The following is a 19,505-nucleotide window of genomic DNA, read 5'->3' as shown; positions in this document are numbered from 1 at the left end:
AACTGCAGTACTTATGACCGTCATTGTAAAGTTAGAGTGTGGCGCCACCTTGTGGCGGCAGATTAATAGTACATGCCGTTAAGGATGATTTCCGGTGTTATGGCGACCACCGGCAACAGCATCGCTTCAGCCTGGTCTGAGCAAGCTTTGCCATTTGGTAAACTGTCTCTTTCAAACTTCCAACACACGATTTTAAGACAACCGCTGATACTATTTGTGTGTCGTTGGATATTTTGGGACATTTTAACTAGGAACTTGTTATTTTTTGCAAGCTTGTTCTTTTCTCTGTCCAACGGCACAGCTTTAATTAATCTCAAGGGGTATTGTGGTTTTGTCAAGAACTAGCGCTGAATGTTAGCCACCGCATCATGTATTCCAGACATTGGTTAGCATATAAAAGTATTTTTCATTTACTGTCCCTCCGGTGAAGAAAAGAGTAAGTAATGCTTTATAATCACTGCAACTGCTCGATATTAGGGTTTCTCCTGAATGCTTAAATACACAAATGTTCCCGATAGTTTGCGAAGTCAAAGTAATGCTTAGTTAATTTAATTTACACGAAGCTAGCTTAAAGTTTGACAGGAACATATTAGACAATTAGCTGTCGAAAATGAAGTTTTCCTTTTTACTTTTTCTTTTTCCCCCTCTGGAAGACTCAGTAAGACAAAATTATAGGGATGACGATGGGTTGTGCAAAAACAGTTTCTTTACACAGCATTAAATCCAAATTAAACCACAAGACTAATTAGCTACAGCTAATATATTTCAAATGTATATTTATTCACATATTTCACCATATATTTCAAACATAGTTAAAATGGCCATTGTCGTGTTTTACATTTAGCTGTAGTTTTCAAGTATATCCAGAGATTATGCCTTGATTTATTTTTTTTATTTTTTTTTATTATTGCTATAATTAAAGGCATGAGGACTAAGAATGAGTCTTTTTCTTTGGGCAATGCAAACTGATATGATTAAAATTTAAGTATTAAATTAAATACTTGCCACTTTAGAAGAAAAACCAACTGAAATTAGCAGCAAAATGCGTTGAAAAGTAATAAAAATAGTGATTTATATCCACTGAGTGTCATATTATTATATATACCATAGTAGATTGGTAATATTGTAGAAATCTGAGGTGTTGGTAGGAGAGAAGAAAATTTACAGTTTTTAGAGTTTTAAAAGATATACACTACCTGACAAAAGGTTTGGACACTTTTCACCATTAAATTCATTGCAAAAACGTGTCCAAACTTAGGTACTTAGATAATCTAAAATGGACTAAAATTAAACAGATTGAGTAGTTAATAAAGGAGCATAAAAGTGGAAAAACTTAGTAAAATATTGTAATTAAGTGAATTATAGGAGTAAATGTACCCATTTACCTTCCAGTACTAACAGTTTAAAAACATATAATTAATGGGTAGTTATTCTTGAAGCTTTGCCACCCTTCCTTTAGATATGAAAAGGTTTGAGGCCATTGTTATACAACACAATGAGGTTACGGCTTTAACAAAGGTCGGACTGTAATATTCAATCATCAGTCATTGATATTGGAAGTTAAGGAAATCATTGGCTCTAGGCTGTGGAATCATGCATTACTGAAACTGTTAACAAAATAGCTTGGATCATGGAAATATGTTAGACTACCTGAATAGGTCATACTGTGAGCTGGCAGTGCATATTTGCCCTTCCAGTCTCAGTTTTGATTGCTCAGACAAGAGTCGGAAAAAGGTCAGTGTTATTTCCTGCAACAGGACCTATCCTTATGAGAAGCTCAGATCCGCCTTGAGCTGTGTTCCCACATGCTTACTTGTGCCCACATGCGCTTGTATTGTGGGCTTGCAACCAAGATAACAGAGTGCAAGTCTGAGTTTGTGTTTCTTCTCTTCTCACAGGGTGCTGTGAAGAGAGGCAACTACCGCACATGTCTGTGTAACTCCGACTATGCTGCTCTTGGTAGCACTGGGCATAGTTTTTTCCCTCATTGTGGTTACCACTGAGAAGGCTGAGAACCACAAACCAGCTGCACCACTGCTGAACTACAGCAGGATCTCCCTGCCGCCAGAGCACGTACCCTACTTCCTCTACAACAACAAGAGGGTCGCCAAGCAATGTCGCCAGGACGCACTCTGCCCATTTAAAGTAAGATATGCAGTCTGTCGCTGTAATTATCATTCTTCAAATATTTTGTCAGTGTATTCAGTCGTTGCATGTTGGTTCCTTTAAGGACCGTCCAGTAGCTCAAGATGTAGTTTATGAGTAAAAAAAAAAAAAAAAAACTTGTTTAATAATAGTATTTTCTGTGAGTGTCGGACTTTCAGGCAGCACAACAAAGATTTTTCTCAGCAGCAGTTTTGAAAAATGTCATTTCGGTATTTATGAATAAACTCTGCTCTTCTGTTACTTTTAAGTAAACGTAAATTGTGATCCTGGTTCTTTGTCTGCTGTATCTCATTAATGGTGCTTCATTAAAGTACAAAAAGTATCCAAATCACTTCCCACAAAGAGATGTATACTTTATATTCTTTAGCAGTGGGAATGTGGAGTTTAAACAACACTTTTTATCTCTCTTGCTCTTTAAACACACTAATATATTGTAATACTTGTTTTTTCAACAGGATGCGCTGCAGGATTTGTCTGTTTGTTGGGGTTATGAGAAGAACTGTGAACCAGGAAAACGCTTCAGCTATCCTGTCTGTACCAAAGCGAACTCCGGATGGTATTATTTCTAAAATACATTCATATACAGTCACCTTTATAGGGCATAAATGGCTTTTCAGTCTCCTAGCAACCCTTTTAAAGCATCAGGTCCTCAGTAGTCTTAAAATTGTACAGATTACTCTCACTACCGTTGCTCTAAAGTAAAAGTGGGCTCATCTGTGGTGTGCATTATTGATGATCCATTAGGTTTAAAGCTTTGCTGAGCTGCTTAATTCTCTGATCTGTCAGGGCCCGTTCACTGGATGCAGCCCAGGAGGTTTTCTGGAAGCAGGCTGACTTTGGCTATGTCAAGGAGCGCCTCTCTGAGCTGAAAACACTCTGCAAGGCCAGCAAGCCGGTAAGTCAGCTCGTTTCCTTAGTTCCCACGGGCCTTCAGAGTCAACAGGAAGAAACAACAGGTAGTAATAGAGACATGGACAATGGGCCTGAAATGTTCAGCTGTTCAAAAGCTGTGGTAGTGTACAGTGGATTCTCTGAACTTTGAAGGTTTAGAGTTTATTAATTTCACTTAAATATGACATAACTCTTATTATACTGTTTACCAGGGGGACTCCTCATTAAGATGTAGTAGTCACACTAGATTCTGCAGGGCAACAAATCTGTACCTGGATTTGAGGAATCCACGCAGAAGTCATGAGAGGTAGATAAAATTTAGTGCAATGTTACTATAAAAAAAAGAACAGTTTCCACTGTGATCCCACTGATAATAGTGACTCTAAATTCATACATGTTTTGTTATAGGTATAAAGAGGACTTCATTCAGAGGGGTGAGATCGGTGGACATTGCAAACTGAACAAGCAAGCGCTTGCTGCTGAAGGAGAACACAAGAGCCCTTTGCAGTCGTGGTGAGTCACAACTTTCACACACTCAGTTACTGAACTTCAGCCAAAGACTTATAAGTAAGTTTTTTGGGCCTCAAGCACACTTGCACCACCAACTGGTCAAAGATGGAGAAGTGTTTAGACATGCTTTATATAAATGAAGTATGTTTGATTCCTTCTGTTGAATCAAATTCACCCCATGACTAGTTTCTGGCATGTTTTATTTCTCGGAATGTAAAATCTTTTTAAAGTCTTAAAAAAAAAAAAAAAAATGTGCTCATAGCTAACTGCTTCAGACTAAAAGTCTTGTGTCTGGTAATAATGTTGAAGTTCCTGAGGCTGGGACATTTCAATGTTCACTTCATCCCAAATGATACAACTGCCATTAATACAAAAATAAAAAAAAGACCACAAATTTTTCCAGTTGTCACCAGATATTTACTTGGTCCAAGCTTGACACAGCCCCCCTCCCTCCCCTTCCTACCTCATATCAACACCACTATGAGCGAAAAGTAAAAATTTCTCTGATGGGGAATGAATCTAGGTCACAGTATTGAGAGCAAACAATCCGACCACCTGGGTTCTGCTTCCACACAGTGGTGTTTCTACACCACACCACTACGGTAGTGTTTTATCTGTTTGGAGAAGTTTCTGGATGCTAATGTAAATAGCATTACCAGCCGATATTAAGAGCTGATCTTTTTCTCATACCTCTCTGTGCTGCTCTCACTGTAGTGCTGCAAGTTTGCTGACTATGCATCTGAATATGGTAATACATCACACAGCTGAGTAATTATAGTGTGTGTTCTCTTTCAGTAAGATAAACTAAATGCTAACTAGATGCAAACCTGTGCTAGCTCCTGCTGCAGACACAGTCTTATGCTGCCATGCGGAGCGAAATCCCTCCCCCGCTCCTCCTCTTCTCACCCCTCCCTCTTTGAATGGTGGTTTTTTTTCTTCCACTCCGTGTGCTTCAGCAGAGGGCCAGTGGCGCAATGGATAACGCGTCTGACTACGGATCAGAAGATTCTAGGTTCGACTCCTGGCTGGCTCGACTTTTTTTTTTTTGTGTGTGTATAATACTGCATTTAACTACTGCAGAGCAGATTTTCTAATAATCTCCACTAATCCAGCAATTTATCACATCTTCTTTGTCATCAAACAATTAAGTTAATCTAATTATATATTTAAACTAATTGGTTTCAATTATTTATTTTTAGTTAAAAATGATTTTTTCTTACATCAGCTGGACTTTAAATAATCTTCAGCATCTCAAAAGTAATCTCAGTTAAAAAAAAAAAAAGTCTGAAGCTTTTTAAAGAAACAACTTTATTGTAATTTGCCCTTTGTAAGTTCCCCTTCAAAATGAATTTTGTGCTTGTTAATAAACATAAAATTATTTAATTAAGATTAATTAAAAGATCCATTTAAGATTTGTGTTACAAAAGGAAACAGATCCATAATAAACTCTGGCAATACCTCTATCTGCAGGGCTAATGTTTGTGCCTGCCATTTTCTTATTATTGAGACAGTAAGGCTGTTTCTGAAAGGTATGTTATGCAGCAAGGGAAAATAATTGGTAAAACTGTGTGTTTGGCCAGTCTGAGTACAACAGTGTGTCCTTCAACAATAACAAAGAAACTTATCTTTACAGGCATCTTCATAGTCTTTCAGATCATTAAGGCCGGATTATTCTTTTGATAATTATACCTCAACAAAACAGGAATCCTGAAGCATGTTCGTGAATTGGTGCGTGTCTTATTGGGCTGTTTTTGTGGAAAAATGTGTGAGTCCTGTTCTGACTTGCTTATAACTTTATGATGTGTAATCCAGGACCAACATAACTCTGGATACAACAATACTGTTTGATGCCTTAATTTTCACATTATGTTTTTAAATATCTAATTTCGTCCAACTAACACAAAAACCCAAAACATATTCTGAGCATTTTTTTAATCATGTACCAGTTGTTACAGCCATTTATGCATTTGAAGAGAGAATTTCTGTTGCACTACAGTACATCCAGCGTTTGGTGTTGAGTTGTAAATAAAAGAGACTTGAAATGAAAGGAGCAGTGGTTGCCAAGGAAGAAGCATCGTAAAGAACAAATTTGTGGGGTTTTCTTGTTTGAAGAGACGTGATAGTGATGAAAACAGACTGAAAAACTGTCTGCAACCTAGAAATGAGAAAGCCTGAATTAAGTATTTGATCCGAAAATATCAAGTTGCTCATGTGATGTTTGTTTGTGGCATTTTTACAGCTTCATTTACAATAATTTAATGATGTTGTAGGTATGCTGAACTACAGACGTACATGGAGCTGAACTTCCATCCCGTAGAGGACGGACACTGTGATATCATCATTGAAAAACCTACTGTTTTCATGAAGTTGGATGCTGGTAAGTTAAAAAAAAAAGATTTATATGATTAAATTTAATGACTTACTATCCAACAAATAACAAAACGACTAAAAAGTAGTTACATTTTTTTTATTCAGTCCACTCCACTTTATTTAAACAGTGCATTTTAAAACATGGTTGCTAATGTATATGTAATACGTATGTGTGTGTGTGTGTGTGTATGTATATATAATTGTTGAAACACAGAGACCTTCCATGCACAGAAAATCTGCACTCCAAATAGACAATTAAAAGACTTAAGAAACAAAATACACTAATATGACTTCAGTTACTCGCGTAATCCCGGTTCTCAGAGTAGCATAAGTGAGATGTTTGAGGTATCCCAAGAGAGACATCGAATCGAGTGCTACAATTGAGAACTGAAATATACCAAAGAAATCTAAAAATGATGAAATGCACTAAAAGAAATAATACGACTAAAATACACTAAAATCAATTAAAAGATTTATGTGTGTTAAAAGCATAAAAATAATGCAATATGCACTAAATTAACAGCGTAAGACAGGCTACAATAAAGCAATTAGAAATGTAGAATATACTAAAAGAAATTACAAGACTAAAAGCAATTAAAAGATTAAAGTCACTAAAAGAAAATAAAAGATTAAGATGCACTAGAAGAAGTTACAAGACTTCAAACGCTTTAAAAAAGACTAAGACACTCTAAGAGAAATTAAAATACAATAAAAGACAAAAGAGACTAGACCGTTCTCATGCTGTGCTAAAAGCCAAGGAGCAAAAATGTGTTTTAAGACGCAATTTAAAACTTTTCAAAGTTTTTAATCACATTAATGAGAAGTCAAACGCCTGTGCTTTGAAGAAGAGGTAGAAATAGTTGATGGATGTAAGTTTCTGGGTGTCACTCTCTCCGAAGATCTAAGCTGGCAGTCAAACACTGGTAACATTGCTAAAAAGGCTCACCTGCGTCTCTTCTTTTTAAGGAAATTAAAGGAATTCACTCAAAACAAAACTATTCTTTTAAACTTTTATCGGCGTAGTATTGAAAGTCTTCATCACGGCTCCATCACTGTGTGGTTTAGTAACCTCACTGTGAAAGAAAAGAAAACTTTAAACACTGGTTCGCTCTGCTCAAAGGACGATAGGTTGTGGCCTACCAGTCCTGGAGAACATATACAAATCCAGACTCTTAACAAGAGCTTTAAAGATCATCAGTGATCCCTCTGACCACCCTGCTACGAAGATGTTTGACCTCTTGCCCTCAGGGAAACGATATCGTGCTATCAAATACACTACATCTCACATATTTTAAAAGTTTTTTTCCACAAGCTGTCATGACTTTGAACAATGTACTCTGAAATGCCTCAGACATGCATTTTACTGTTTTAGTTACTTTTACTGCTATTTATTTATACAGTGTTTTATACTGTGTTTTTGTTCTCAGTATTATGCGTTTTAGGATGTGTTGTATTCTTAGGTTTGTGGTTGTTTGTTTTGTCTGTTAAATGTGACAATGCACTTTGAGTTCCTTGCAGTTGTTTTTTCCATTGTGGTTTCCTTCTGCAAATGACAAATAAACTAAACTTGAACTAAACTTGAACTTGTTACATAAGTGCATTTGCACTTTAACTGAGGTTAGATAATAAAGATGTTTCTTCGGTGAGTTTCTGTTTGCAGTATGAGATCAAAGATTAAATTAAATGTCGCTTTATCAAAATCATGTTTGATTGTTGCTCTAACATCTTTATTCTTTCGGTTTTTTGGCCTTACAAATGTTCACGTTTCTGTTGTCTGTCACTATTTCAACATTTAATAGTGTGTTTTATTCAATAGGGGTGAACATGTACCATCATTTCTGTGACTTTGTCAACCTCTACATCTCTCAGCACATTAACAACTCCTTCAGCTTAGATATCAACATTGTCATGTGGGACACGGTAGGTACCCGTAAGGTTTCATTTCTGGATGGATTTTCTAATGTATTCGACAGTATTTGGTAAAGGGTAACTAGCACATGCTAACAGTTAGTAATACATAGTTGATCAAATTCTGATCATGACTGAAAATGACATTTGATTGATTGAAGTTTAGTTTGCACTCTAAGAAATTCAAACAAATTATTATAAATGTTTAAGTGGCTCTTGTCACATATATTTATCTATCAAAGGCATTAATTAGCATTTAATTTTTTTTTCAATTTGTAATTTGTTTTTGTATTTGTGTAATTTTTATTATTGTAATAATTTGGCTTTTTGTCTGTCTTTTCCCAGAGTTTCTATGGATATGGAGATCTGTTCAGTGAAACATGGAAGGCCTTTACTGAGAATGATATCATCCATCTGAAGATATATGACTCAAAAAGAGTAAGTAAAGCCTCTGGGGTTGCATTTCTAAACAGTTAGTGGTTCCCATCTGGTTGTGACACCTGAATTTGTAAATTTCTACCAGTTGATACTGATGCATCAAATACAGGTACTCAAATTCTTTATATTATTGATAACAGCAAAGATATCAGTCCTGTATATTGACATTTATCAATAACAGTGGTGATTTCGTATTCTAATGGCAGTTTGGAACTTGGTACTCAGTCTTGATATGGGTACTGATATTGGTACTATCAATACGGAATGATCAGTCCCAGATCAACAGATGAGCCAATAATGTCACAATAATATGTGTTGCTCAGTTTTTATGTCAGTATTTCTGGAAATTTGCGCTTCATCATTACTCAGTAACTTTGTATGTACTATGCTGACTTCCTGCCTTTTTATATGTTCATAGGTATGTTTCAAAGATTCCTTTTTCTCTCTTCTTCCAAGAATGAGATATGGTCTTTTTTACAACACACCTCTAGTAAGTTACCCCTCAGTTATCCTTGTGTGTTTGCTTAGTTTTGGTACAACAAACTACAGGATGCAAAAATAGAATGGAAAAGAATAAAAGTAATCACTCTTAGTTAAGAACAGCAAAACTGACGTATGCTTCACCACTAAATGTCAGAAAAAAATGTTGTACTCCTGACATTAGAACATTTATCATATAATTTAATTTACTGGTTTTAAAATGTAAGATCATGACATGGACAAATTTTATGAAATATTGTACAATGCTGTGTTAAAGAAACTGTCTTAATATTTCATGTAAAAATTCACATTGTAAAACCTTTTCAAATGTGTGAATTTGTTGCTTTTTTAAAATAGTTTGGACAAAGTAAACATTGTTTGACTTATGGTATTGACTGAATGTGGGTGTGACCACCACATGCATTCCACAAGCAAATTAGCATAAGGTAGGCTTACCATATTAGGACCAGTTCTGGCCCACAAAATACGTGCCGTTATCCATGATCCGGCCATCAACTGACATCTGGGCCAGATGTGGCCCACACAATACAGGCCAGTGCTGTAACTGAGCCATAAATGCCAAAAGTCGCCCAGATTCAGCCCACCATGTCTCCTATCTGGGCAGCAGCAGGTGCCCCCTCATCAGTTGCATTTCACTTGTGGTTTCTAAGGTGGAGGATACCTTTGTTGTGCTCATGGAAATTTTTTGTCAAGATAAAAAAATAAATTTTCAGTCATATCAATGTTCATACAGTTAGCAACAGCTGGCCAATCACAGGGAACCTGGCGAAGCCAGCATGTAACATGGGGCCTTGTGATTGGCAATAGCATGACAGGGTCCTTCTCTTTGTGTGCAGGAGGCTTGAAGGGACAGGTTAAGCTTGTGCTTTGAGTCAACCAGTGCAAAGCTTTATAGTCCCTGTATGTCATTGAATGTGTGCATTTCTGACTAAAAGATAACATCTGTTGTCCCCCTTCCCGTCCGTTCACCAAAATATGATGCATTCAAGTTAAAAAGATATTTAAATTTGTGAGAAAAAAAAAAAAAAAAACACAAATAATTTTAGGACCCCCTGCAGTATCTCTGTGGACCCACTAGGTGTCACACACCCCCTATTGAAGACCCCTTTTATAGACTACAGCCTCATGAAACAAAAACAAAAAAAGAGAACAAACTCGTAATTCAGAGTCGCTTTTTTTCTCAGAGCTGAGGCGTTGTTGAAATTTGTCTGAAGCTTTTTTTTTTTTTTTTTTTTTTTAAGCAAATGCACAGCTTTCCATGAATCTGGTAGCAATCAAAGCTGCCAGCATGTAAATTACCCCACTGGTGCTTTTCAGTTCCACCACGAGACGGAAGTCTGATTAAGTTTGACCTGGTAAGATTTAAGTGTAACTTTCAACACTGCACTAGTGTTAACGTCTGCAGTCACTAACGGACAGACAGGCACTGCAGCAGTTGTAATGATCGTTTCAGGAAGACCCGGAAATTCAGCCCACACACGGTGATGAGTTTGAACAGTTTATTTGGCCCTGGAAGAGTAGAGGCAGGAAGGGAGCAGGTTGACGGCAGGCACAGCAACCAGGTTCAGGAAGTGGGGCTAGGCAGAAAGTGGAGGTCGGTCCAGAAAGAGGTCAAATCCAGGGAGGCCGAGATCAGGAAAGTCCAGCAGGGGATCAGGCAACGGGCGTCCAGGAGTGGTAGCAAGGTCGGCAACAGAGATCTAGAACAAGACAAGGATTACTACAGGATATCTCACAGGGAAGGTAAATGACCATCTGGCAGGGAACCATGAACGGGAGAGGGTTTAAGTAGGGCAGAGCAAAGGTGCAGGTAGTGTGATAATCAGGGGTGCCACAGGTGGAGCAGATGAGCTTGATGAGGGACTGGAGGCCCAGCAGAGCAGCAAACATGACAGCAGTGGGTTCATCTGACATATGATCAGCTGTTCAAAGAGACAGATCACAATATTAGATAAATCACAGTGCTGCCCAAACTTTTCTCTGCTATAATAATAAGCATTGAGCAGTGATTCAGCATCCGAGCCTCTGCCCTCTAACTGCGACCACCCACTACTGCTTTGTAAAACATAAGAATCTGTGTTTGTTAGCTCGATATGAATTTTTAAGGCAAAATGAAAATGAACTGCCGAAGGACTTAAAAGAGTTTTGCGTTATAGTGACAGTGTGAAGAAGGTGTCCTCAGTTGAAAAGAACAAAACATTGTTCTTGAGTTAAAACCACCATGTTCTTATAGTGTGAGCGTAACACTGACTGGTCACCAAGCTTTAATATGTAGAAAATGTTCTGTTTAGCTGTATCACTGCACACATGGTTCGCTAATAGGGATTGTTATAGTTTTACAATGTGAGAAAACTGACTTTGTAAAGACTGAGATGTCTGAATAAATAGTGTGGACATGAAGCCATTAATGTGACATTTCTAATGTGAGCAAATAGCTTTATTTTAATCTCTTGTTTTAATGTGCAGAATAACTGGGCATAACTCCAGAAGCATTGCGACAGGGGAATATTATGAGAGCTGTCATTGGTCAAAAAGCCCTCAAGTCATCCTTTTCCTGAGTAATTTGCAGTAGCAATAAATGCAATGAATACAGAGTTTGAATTTGCATTTGTCAAATTTGGTTTTTGTATTTTTGTTTTCTTTTTCTCTTTAAATGAAGCACTTCTTTTATTTTCGTAAACCGAGGAATGGATGATCTTTTTTTTAACATTGTTATTATTATTCATTGGTCTTTGTTCACCGCTAGGATGATGATGATACCCCGTTCAGTCAAAAACATGTATTTTATGTCAAATATTTCTGTAATGTATTCAGTATATCTGCAAGTGCTTATGTGCTTATGTTATTTAAATGATAATTCCAAGGAGATAACTATAAAGACTACACCATGTAAATATGTGCTGTCCTGTGTCTCCAGCCTTGAGGTGTGAAATATTGCTAGGTCAGCCTCAAGCTGTGGCTGATTACCCCTGCAGCATATGTCATGTTTATATTCATGTGCCCACATTTAGAAATGCGCTGCAGAGGTCTGTATGTGAGATTCTACGACTTGAGATGGCTCATATAATATTCATTCCAAAGAAATAGATAGGAAATATGTTTTCAATTGTCAGATTCCCAGAGCTAAATTTTTTTTTCACCATAATCCAACGCAGTGGTACACCACTGGTCAGGTTCAATTTGACTTCAGTTCATTTCAAACCACCAACTAGACTAAAGAATGTCCTTTTGCATGACTGTATACACATTTTCATACTGTAATTGACATTGTGTAGATGAAAAATTAGTTGCACGTTCGAATGAATCAGACTCTTCATGTTTTGTGCTGATTGCAGATTTCAGACTGCTACAGTGAAGGGATGTTCAGGGCATTTTCTCAGCACGTCCTGCACCGGCTGAACATCCCACAAGACATGCCAAAGGTAGGAAGCATATCTTTAAGGAAGCACATGAGCTGCCTTATCATCTTTATAACGCCTTTACATTCCAATATAATAACACGAAACTTGAACTGTGTTCTGGCTTACCTTACTCTGGTTTTCTCCAGATAGTCTCAGAGAGGTGATGATTCCCTCAGGAAGTCATCCTTTGATTATTTGATGCTGATTTCCTTTTGACTTTACTGTCTTTCTATCTTTTCTTTGCTAAAAAGTACTTTGCAAGACTTTGCAAGAGGCACGATTGAGGAACGTGAACATTGTTGTCTCTTTGAAATGAGATTATATGAAAAAAAAACACTTTATTATAATTTGAAAGGTTAATATAAAATTGTTGTTACCAAGATTTGTTAAACATTACGAAGCTGAGTTTTATGTGGGAGCAACGGGCAAAAGAAGAACCCATGAAAATCTGGTGTGGCTCAGGATCACCTTCATTAAAAATGTGAAATACAGCATTGTCCTTTGCGGAGAATGGGATCTCTGAGCACTCCTCTTGGTATCCGTCTTTCATACACTCCTGAGACTCATTGACCTACCACTGTAAATACCACCACCCTTACATAATTAAGTCTGCACATAACTAATGTGAATAATGGTTTTAATTGTGAACAAGGGACATTTCATCTGCATAGATCATATTGGTTGTTTACTCATTTCTGCAAAGTGATTGTGTGCAGCGAAAAAGAAGGAAATCTCACTTCGATGGTGGTGAGTATTAAATCTCCTGAACTTCCAGGGAACAATGCAGTAGTCACATAAATCTGAGTAGTGTCCATTCACTAGCAGAGCAATTCTGAAGCAATCTTTCGAAGAGACACAAAAAGAAATGGGAACCAGACATTTTGTACTAAATGAATTAGGTACCCGGTGTTGCCATGTTGCTAGTGGCTGTCGTCCTTCTGAAGAAGTTGTTTTTCTAACCAGACACTCTAGCTGTTACATCAGGGAGGGAAAAATAAAACAAAACATGATTGTGCTGCTTGATTTTCTATTTGATCCATGATATCCCCGACTGTAAATAGAATAAATTTGTATGGTCCCTATAGCCAGCTATGTTAATATCTGATTGCTTTTTTCTGTAGAATATATAGAGGCTGAATTGAAGTCCAGTAAATGTTGTAGGGGTGTTAAATTTAATTGTTTCTGTGATGCATCACGATGTGGATGTGGACAGTTTTGCATCGATGCAGCAACAAAACAATTGCTTATAAGTGAATTATATATTCTGCTGCTGCTTGCGTGTGATGTGATCTAGCCGACTGCAAGAGCTCATCAGTCTCCCAAGAATGATCCAAGACTGAATCCTTTTTTACTTAAACTGTAAAACTAGGCAAACATACAGAAATTACACCAGTATCTCACTGGAAATACATTTATTGTCTCAGTGAAATCATGTAACAGTACACAATCCGATAAGTTAGCTTAAGGCTAGCGTTTATGGAAAATACCATTGCAAGCTAGCGGTTAGCATGTGGGAACAAACTAAAGGGATTAAAACAACTTTGTTCATCAACAAATGTTTACCTCAATATTTTCTCGGTTCAATTGCAAATTGACTAGAATAGTTAGAGGCAACTGTTAACTGTTATATCTGTCTGATCAGACTACGGAAAGACTGAAGGGACAAAACACCGCTTTACTTCAAGAAATCTCACCACTAGAGCACTGATTAAACAGAACGTCAATCAATCTAAAAGTACTGATACTGATAAACATCATAAACATGGAAAATCAATATCAGGACGTTAAGATTGATTTCTGAAATCATTATAAATAAACAGGAAGTTCATAATTATCTGACTGCTTGTTTTTATTGATAAAGACAGTAGCAATGTGCAGTGTTAAAAAAAATGAGGATGCAGTACATAGTGATGCATCATGATGCATCATGGTATTGAATCGAATTGTTGACAAGGTAATCGTAATCAAATCGAATCGTGAGACCAGTGAAGATGCACAGCCCTACTGCTCAGCAGCTTTCTGCAGCTGTTCTTGAAACTTTGGACTATAGATGTTTTATGTGAGATTTTCATCAATTATGACTCCCAGAAATTTGTTGTCAGCTACCCTTTTGATATCTATCCCAACAAATACAACAAGTACTGTGCTTGACATATACAAGAGTAAACTGGAGAGCTGTCCTTCAGGAATAACTTTCATCTGTAAGGATCTCTGGGATATTATATCATGTCAAGGAAGTGCTGGTCAGTCAGTGTGTGTGTTTGCTTGCGCAGGCAGAAAAAAGCTGGCAAGTCACGTCCTTTTACCCTTTCCCAGGTCAGATGTGATTAGTTGTTTCTGCTGCCTGAAATGCACATCAAATTTTATCTGAAACAGGCAAAAAGCATCTTAAGCAAGGTTATGCATGGCCCAACTAGAAATGATTACATTTATTTATAATAAAGTTTATTTTACACATGATTAAAATAATTCTGTTTGAAAATCATATTTATGTTAATTTTCTTTTTTCCTTGTCTTTTTCTATGCGTATTTGTTGATAATTGCGACAGTGGGAGTGAAAGGAGAAATAGCTGGAGTTAAAGGGACTGACAAACAAATCAAGGCTGTGAGTTTTTCATCATGATTGAAATATAACTCATGATTCAAGTGTCTGCGAGGACAGAAGCTCTGGCTACGTAGTGAAGAAAAATCACAGGTCTAGAAAATTGTTGTGCAGCGAGTGTATCCACTTTTCTTTTTGCTGTGTTAAACTACTTCTGTGGTTTAGTAAGAACCATTTCTTCGAGTCTTGTTTGTGCCGTGGCTGGCTTACATGCTCTGGTGGTTAGGATTTGGTGTCCTCACTACTACTACTACCGCATTACCACTGTGGCCTTAGTTTGGTTAGGGAACGTCTGTTTTCTTATTTTCAGGAATGAACTATGTTGACTGTTTTTGTGCATCTTGGGAAAAAAAGAACTGTTGTCTTATAACAAATGGTGATTGTTATGTTAATGTGACCATAACGGTTTTAATTCTACATGCCAACAAGCTTTCATGCAAGCCATATGATCCTCACCAGAAAGCTTTCTTTATGCTAATTATGCTGTCATCTGCAGTCCAGTTAAGGGTGGATTTTTTTTCTTCTTCTTTTTTTAATAATAAATGAGTAACACCTTACAAGATCAAACACTCCACAAATGTTATTCCAAGAATGTGACAGTTTTTTTTCCAGACCATAGTTTCATAAATGAAGGTAAACATGCAGATTGTTTTGTGTTAGCACTGCCTCCCTGTGAGGTTATTAATGCACAATTTACATGTTATTAAAATGCATAAACCATGCATACCACACAGAAAAATGCCAAAATGCCTAAGTTTGAGTCCCCATCACTGAACAAATTTGCACATTTTAGGGAAAAAGACTAAGAGATGATTTTACGGTTGCTCAGAACCCTAAGCCTAACCTCCCTCCCCTCCATATAATAATTTAATAATTTGCTATTGGCTTTCACATTCAAGTTATAGAGGTGGGAGCAGCATAGTTAATTCCCTTTTACTGTTTTTTGGCTTCAAACTTTGATGAAAACTGACATGCAGGAACAGCTAGATCAGACCATTTAAAATGATCAGGCTTCAGTTATGACTTTGGAGCTTGAGGACACTTTGACGTTGTTGGATGTGAGTTCATCATTAGCAAGCTTTCTTTAGATATTTCTGATTGCCGGCATTCAGTTGAAGTTTTCTGATTTTAGAGGGCGGCACCTCATCTAACCACGAGGAATCCTGTTGATTACAAATTGATATACTGAACTCTAGATTCTCCAGATTTTCCTAAATATGGGAACATGCAATCACTGATGCACCAGTACCATTACATGTTATGTTCCACACTTTCCAGCCTCCTACAATCTGGTCCTGGATAAGTTTGTTTGTTTGTTTGTTTTTATTTTTTAACTTAATTGATAATCTTGGAAATGTTTGTTCACTGTTGTACAATGTAAAAAAGATTGTGAATGTTAGATTAATCAGTCATAGATTCATCTTACAGACTCAAGCATCAACAGAAGGCTTTAATATGCATGAAGCAAAAACACGGAAAGCTGTTTACTTGGTTTTAAAAGCTTTGAGTGGCTGAGTCTTTAAGGCGTTTCAGAGAAAGGAAAAAAGTGAAGAACAATTAGAGATTTCTAGGACTGGTGTCGACAGAGCTTTGGTTTCTACTTTCTGATTTCTCTGTGGGGTATTTTGTTGCTGTGATGAACTTTGGGACACGTTGCATCAATTACTGGTGTCAAAAGAATTTATGCACAGTCAACACTGTGTGTGTGTGTGTGCGGTTATACTATCGGGACGCTGGACTAACCTCCTTTTTATCCGCTTCACCGATGATTTCAGAACTCATGAAATGTGTTTTTTGGTGTCTGATTTAAAGTGACTATCTTCATGACCAACACATTGTGGTAACTTCTTCCTTCCCATGGAGCAGCTCATTGAGTATTCATACCCTTCATGAGGAATATGCTATGATGCTGCTTTTCAGTGACATCAGAACAGCTACTGGATGAGAGGTCTCCCTGGCCCCGACCCTCTTTACAGCTCTTCCTTTCGTCACCAGGTTAACAGGATCAGTAGAAACTCATCACTCTTACCTCATAGTTTGCTGTTCTTTTCATTTTCTTAGGATTGGGTCTTTTTAGATACTTTTAATCTTATCTCTCAAATCAAGGATGTAAAGTTTGAACTAAATATTTATACGGAAACTTCTAGAAGATCTTCTTGCCTTAGGATAACTAAACACATTCAAACTGAGTTCTCTTTGATTTAAAGACAAAAAAATATATAATTTTTGTCTAATTCTATTCATTATAAATGTTTCTACCTCTTAAAAAGTCAAAACGCTCTTTATGAACACAAGGTGGCAGTAGAGACTACAGAAATGAACACACCTGTCTGCTGAGTGCACAAACTAATAAAACACACCTTTTCTCACTAATGAAAATAAAAAATAAACATTTCAGACTATTTATTTCTTTGCTTCACATGAGGACATTTGATTATAAATTTGTGTTATTTGGAAAAGGCCTTGTGTTTTCTTGGCGGCCTATCTGTCCTGCGCTTGTCTGATTAATTTTGTGGTTACATTGCTGTTTTCAGGAGGGGCGTGTTCGTGTCACCCTGCTGTCACGCAGCACAGAATACAGAAGGATACTAAACCAAGAGGAGGTGAGTGCAGCACCTCCCTCCTCCTTTCTGCCACTTGGCTTTCTTCCGCTTGTTCTCACTCTACATCCTCTTTCTGTCCTCCCTTTTCCCTCTTCTTGGGCCTTCTCTCTCCCTTCCTTTTACCTGTTTTTCTTTTCTTACTTATACATCCCTCCTCCTCCCCTCCACCTTTCCCCTCCATTGATTTACTGCCCACCTCTGTTAAGTGCCTTTTTAAAAGCTTATTAGCTATAAGCAGTACAAGCAGAAAAGACTTGTGATTTATTCTGTCACCATCCATATTTGTTTGCTCTCTCATTGATCACAGAGCATGTCCCTCTGTTGTCATTACAGCTGGTAAACGCCCTCAAGACTGTGCCTCAGCTGGAGGTCAATGTGGTGGACTACAAATACAAGTGAGTTATAGAGTGGTTACCATCTACGTGCAGGGGCTATTAACTGGAACACTGCTGTTTAAAAATAGATTATAGATTTTATTTAATATTGTCTAATAGTGTGACTCTGTTTACTCAATGAAGGAGACAGATGTGCAATTCCATGCCTGTCTTCCAGGGAAGTTCCCTTCTTGGAGCAACTGAGAATCACCCACAACTCTGACATCTTTATAGGGATGCACGGGGCTGGTCTCACACACCTCCTCTTCCTCCCTGACTGGGCTGTTATCTTTGAGTTGTGAGTGACTTTTTTTTTCTTGCCCAAGCATGTCAAGAGAAGCCGTGGAGCGTGGCGAGCAATCGGTTTGGCAGCGTGCTCTTTCCAAAATGTCTCTCAGCCACTGGGTGTATGACTGTGAAATACTGCCTTATTAATCAGGCGTTCATCACACCTGGCAGTCCTTGGCAGGGAAGCTGAATGGGGTGTGTGTGCGTTTGTTTGTGCTCAGCAGCCCGTGTGGTGGATTGTTGTGTGGATTTACATGAGTGATACAGAGAGTGAAGCACAGCGACCATTCATAGCAAGAAGAAAAACAACAAAAGGAAGATGAGTAAAAGAGAGGCTGACCAAAGAGAAGGAGATAAGTGTTTGCATCTGTCCCTTTCAGATATAACTGTCAGGATGAGAGCTGCTATCGAGATTTAGCTCGTCTGCGGGGCATTCATTATGTGACTTGGCAGAAAATGGACAAAGTTCTCCCACAAGACAAGGTAGGGAAACTCCTGTACAAACCTAGCGCCCCAGTACCTGAGTGGGATGAATTCATCTGCCTGATCCAACACGCACACAGTTCATGTGGAAAAACGTTGGCTTAATGTTTTATATTTATTATGTGTCATCTACCCGTACCTGGCACAGCTGGAAAAGACAAATATTGAGAACTTTTATATTTGATCTTTTTTTCTCAGGGCCATCATCCCACCCTTGGAGACCATCCAAAGTTTACCAACTACTCCTTCGATGTGAGGGAGTTCATGCGTGTTGTACTGGAGGCAGCTGATTATGTCACAAGCCATCCCAGATGGCAGCATGGTGTCCGTCATGATGAGCTCTAGATCTGTGAGTGCTGGAGGGAACACAGACATCTGGCTGCTGGAAAAAAAAACCTCTTCATGATATTCTTAAAAGTTACCTCACTCAGCAGTGAATCTCCGTCATGCAGTGGGTTGTTTGCCACTTCCCGTCTGCCACTGGATGAGTGAAAGCAGGATGGTGACAGCTCAAGTCTGAGCAGCCTTCACAGGCTCTATTAGTGTCAGATCAGTTAAAGGGTGTGTGAAGCTCAAGCAGCAAGATGCGCCCTGTGTTTCTTCATTACCTCCACGGCGGCTACTTCATTCCACGTGGTGAAAGTTAGTAAATGAGCATCTGTTTCTGCGTTCCTTCACATGCGACACGTTGTCTGACTTCATCAGTGTCACGTTGATGGGGGCCTCCTGAGAGCTGTTGACAATCTCTCTGGAGTTTCTGAGCACATCCAGCATAAACCATCCACACATCATGTGCTGTTTCATCCCGCTAAGCATTGCTCTCACAGTTTTTCTCTTTTTTTGTTACAGTGTAATATTTCCACTTTACAATTAAACTGGCTGAAAGAATTTCAAATGATGACATTCTAAAAATGTATGAAAAAAAATATAGAAATGCTCAGTTTAATGTTTGACTGTTAGGCTTTGTTGT

General features: G+C 37.9%; 1 protein-coding gene and 1 non-coding gene across 3 annotated transcripts; both read left to right on the top strand.

Moving 5' to 3' along the window:
- The first annotated feature begins 74 nt into the window (after positions 1-74).
- Positions 75-19,438, top strand: eogt (EGF domain-specific O-linked N-acetylglucosamine (GlcNAc) transferase). Of its 2 annotated transcripts, none has more exons than XM_041981335.1 (16): positions 75-157; positions 1,899-2,145; positions 2,622-2,722; positions 2,953-3,061; positions 3,270-3,364; positions 3,466-3,570; positions 5,838-5,944; positions 7,754-7,857; positions 8,191-8,283; positions 8,702-8,773; positions 12,120-12,206; positions 17,322-17,390; positions 17,724-17,785; positions 17,943-18,062; positions 18,433-18,535; positions 18,734-19,438. In XM_041981335.1, the coding sequence occupies exons 2-16, from the start codon at positions 1,948-1,950 to the stop codon at positions 18,878-18,880; spliced, it is 1,572 nt and encodes a 523-aa protein (XP_041837269.1). In that variant the 5' UTR covers positions 75-157; positions 1,899-1,947; the 3' UTR covers positions 18,881-19,438. The 2 variants fall into 2 exon arrangements, with proteins under 2 accessions (XP_041837269.1, XP_041837270.1); XM_041981336.1 differs by lacking the exon at positions 75-157 and adding an exon at positions 165-436.
- On the top strand, positions 4,528-4,600 carry trnar-acg. The gene has a single exon. It is a non-coding gene; the product is annotated as a tRNA-Arg (tRNA).
- Positions 19,439-19,505: the final 67 nt, after the last annotated feature.

Source organism: Melanotaenia boesemani, chromosome 3 (assembly GCF_017639745.1).
Source record: "Melanotaenia boesemani isolate fMelBoe1 chromosome 3, fMelBoe1.pri, whole genome shotgun sequence".
Lineage (NCBI taxonomy): Eukaryota > Metazoa > Chordata > Actinopteri > Atheriniformes > Melanotaeniidae > Melanotaenia > Melanotaenia boesemani.
The sequence above is the reverse complement of the archived record's forward strand: the minus strand, read 5'-3'. Positions and strand labels throughout refer to the sequence as shown.

Excerpts from the sequence above, each read along its gene's own strand:
- eogt (XM_041981335.1), top strand. The coding sequence starts at position 1,948 with ATGCTGCTCTTGGTAGCACTGGGCATAGTTTTTTCCCTCATTGTGGTT. Across the intron at positions 8,774-12,119 it reads TTTTTTACAACACACCTCTA|ATTTCAGACTGCTACAGTGA; the intron begins GTAAGTTACCCC and ends TGCTGATTGCAG. Across the intron at positions 18,536-18,733 it reads AAGTTCTCCCACAAGACAAG|GGCCATCATCCCACCCTTGG; the intron begins GTAGGGAAACTC and ends TTTTTTTCTCAG.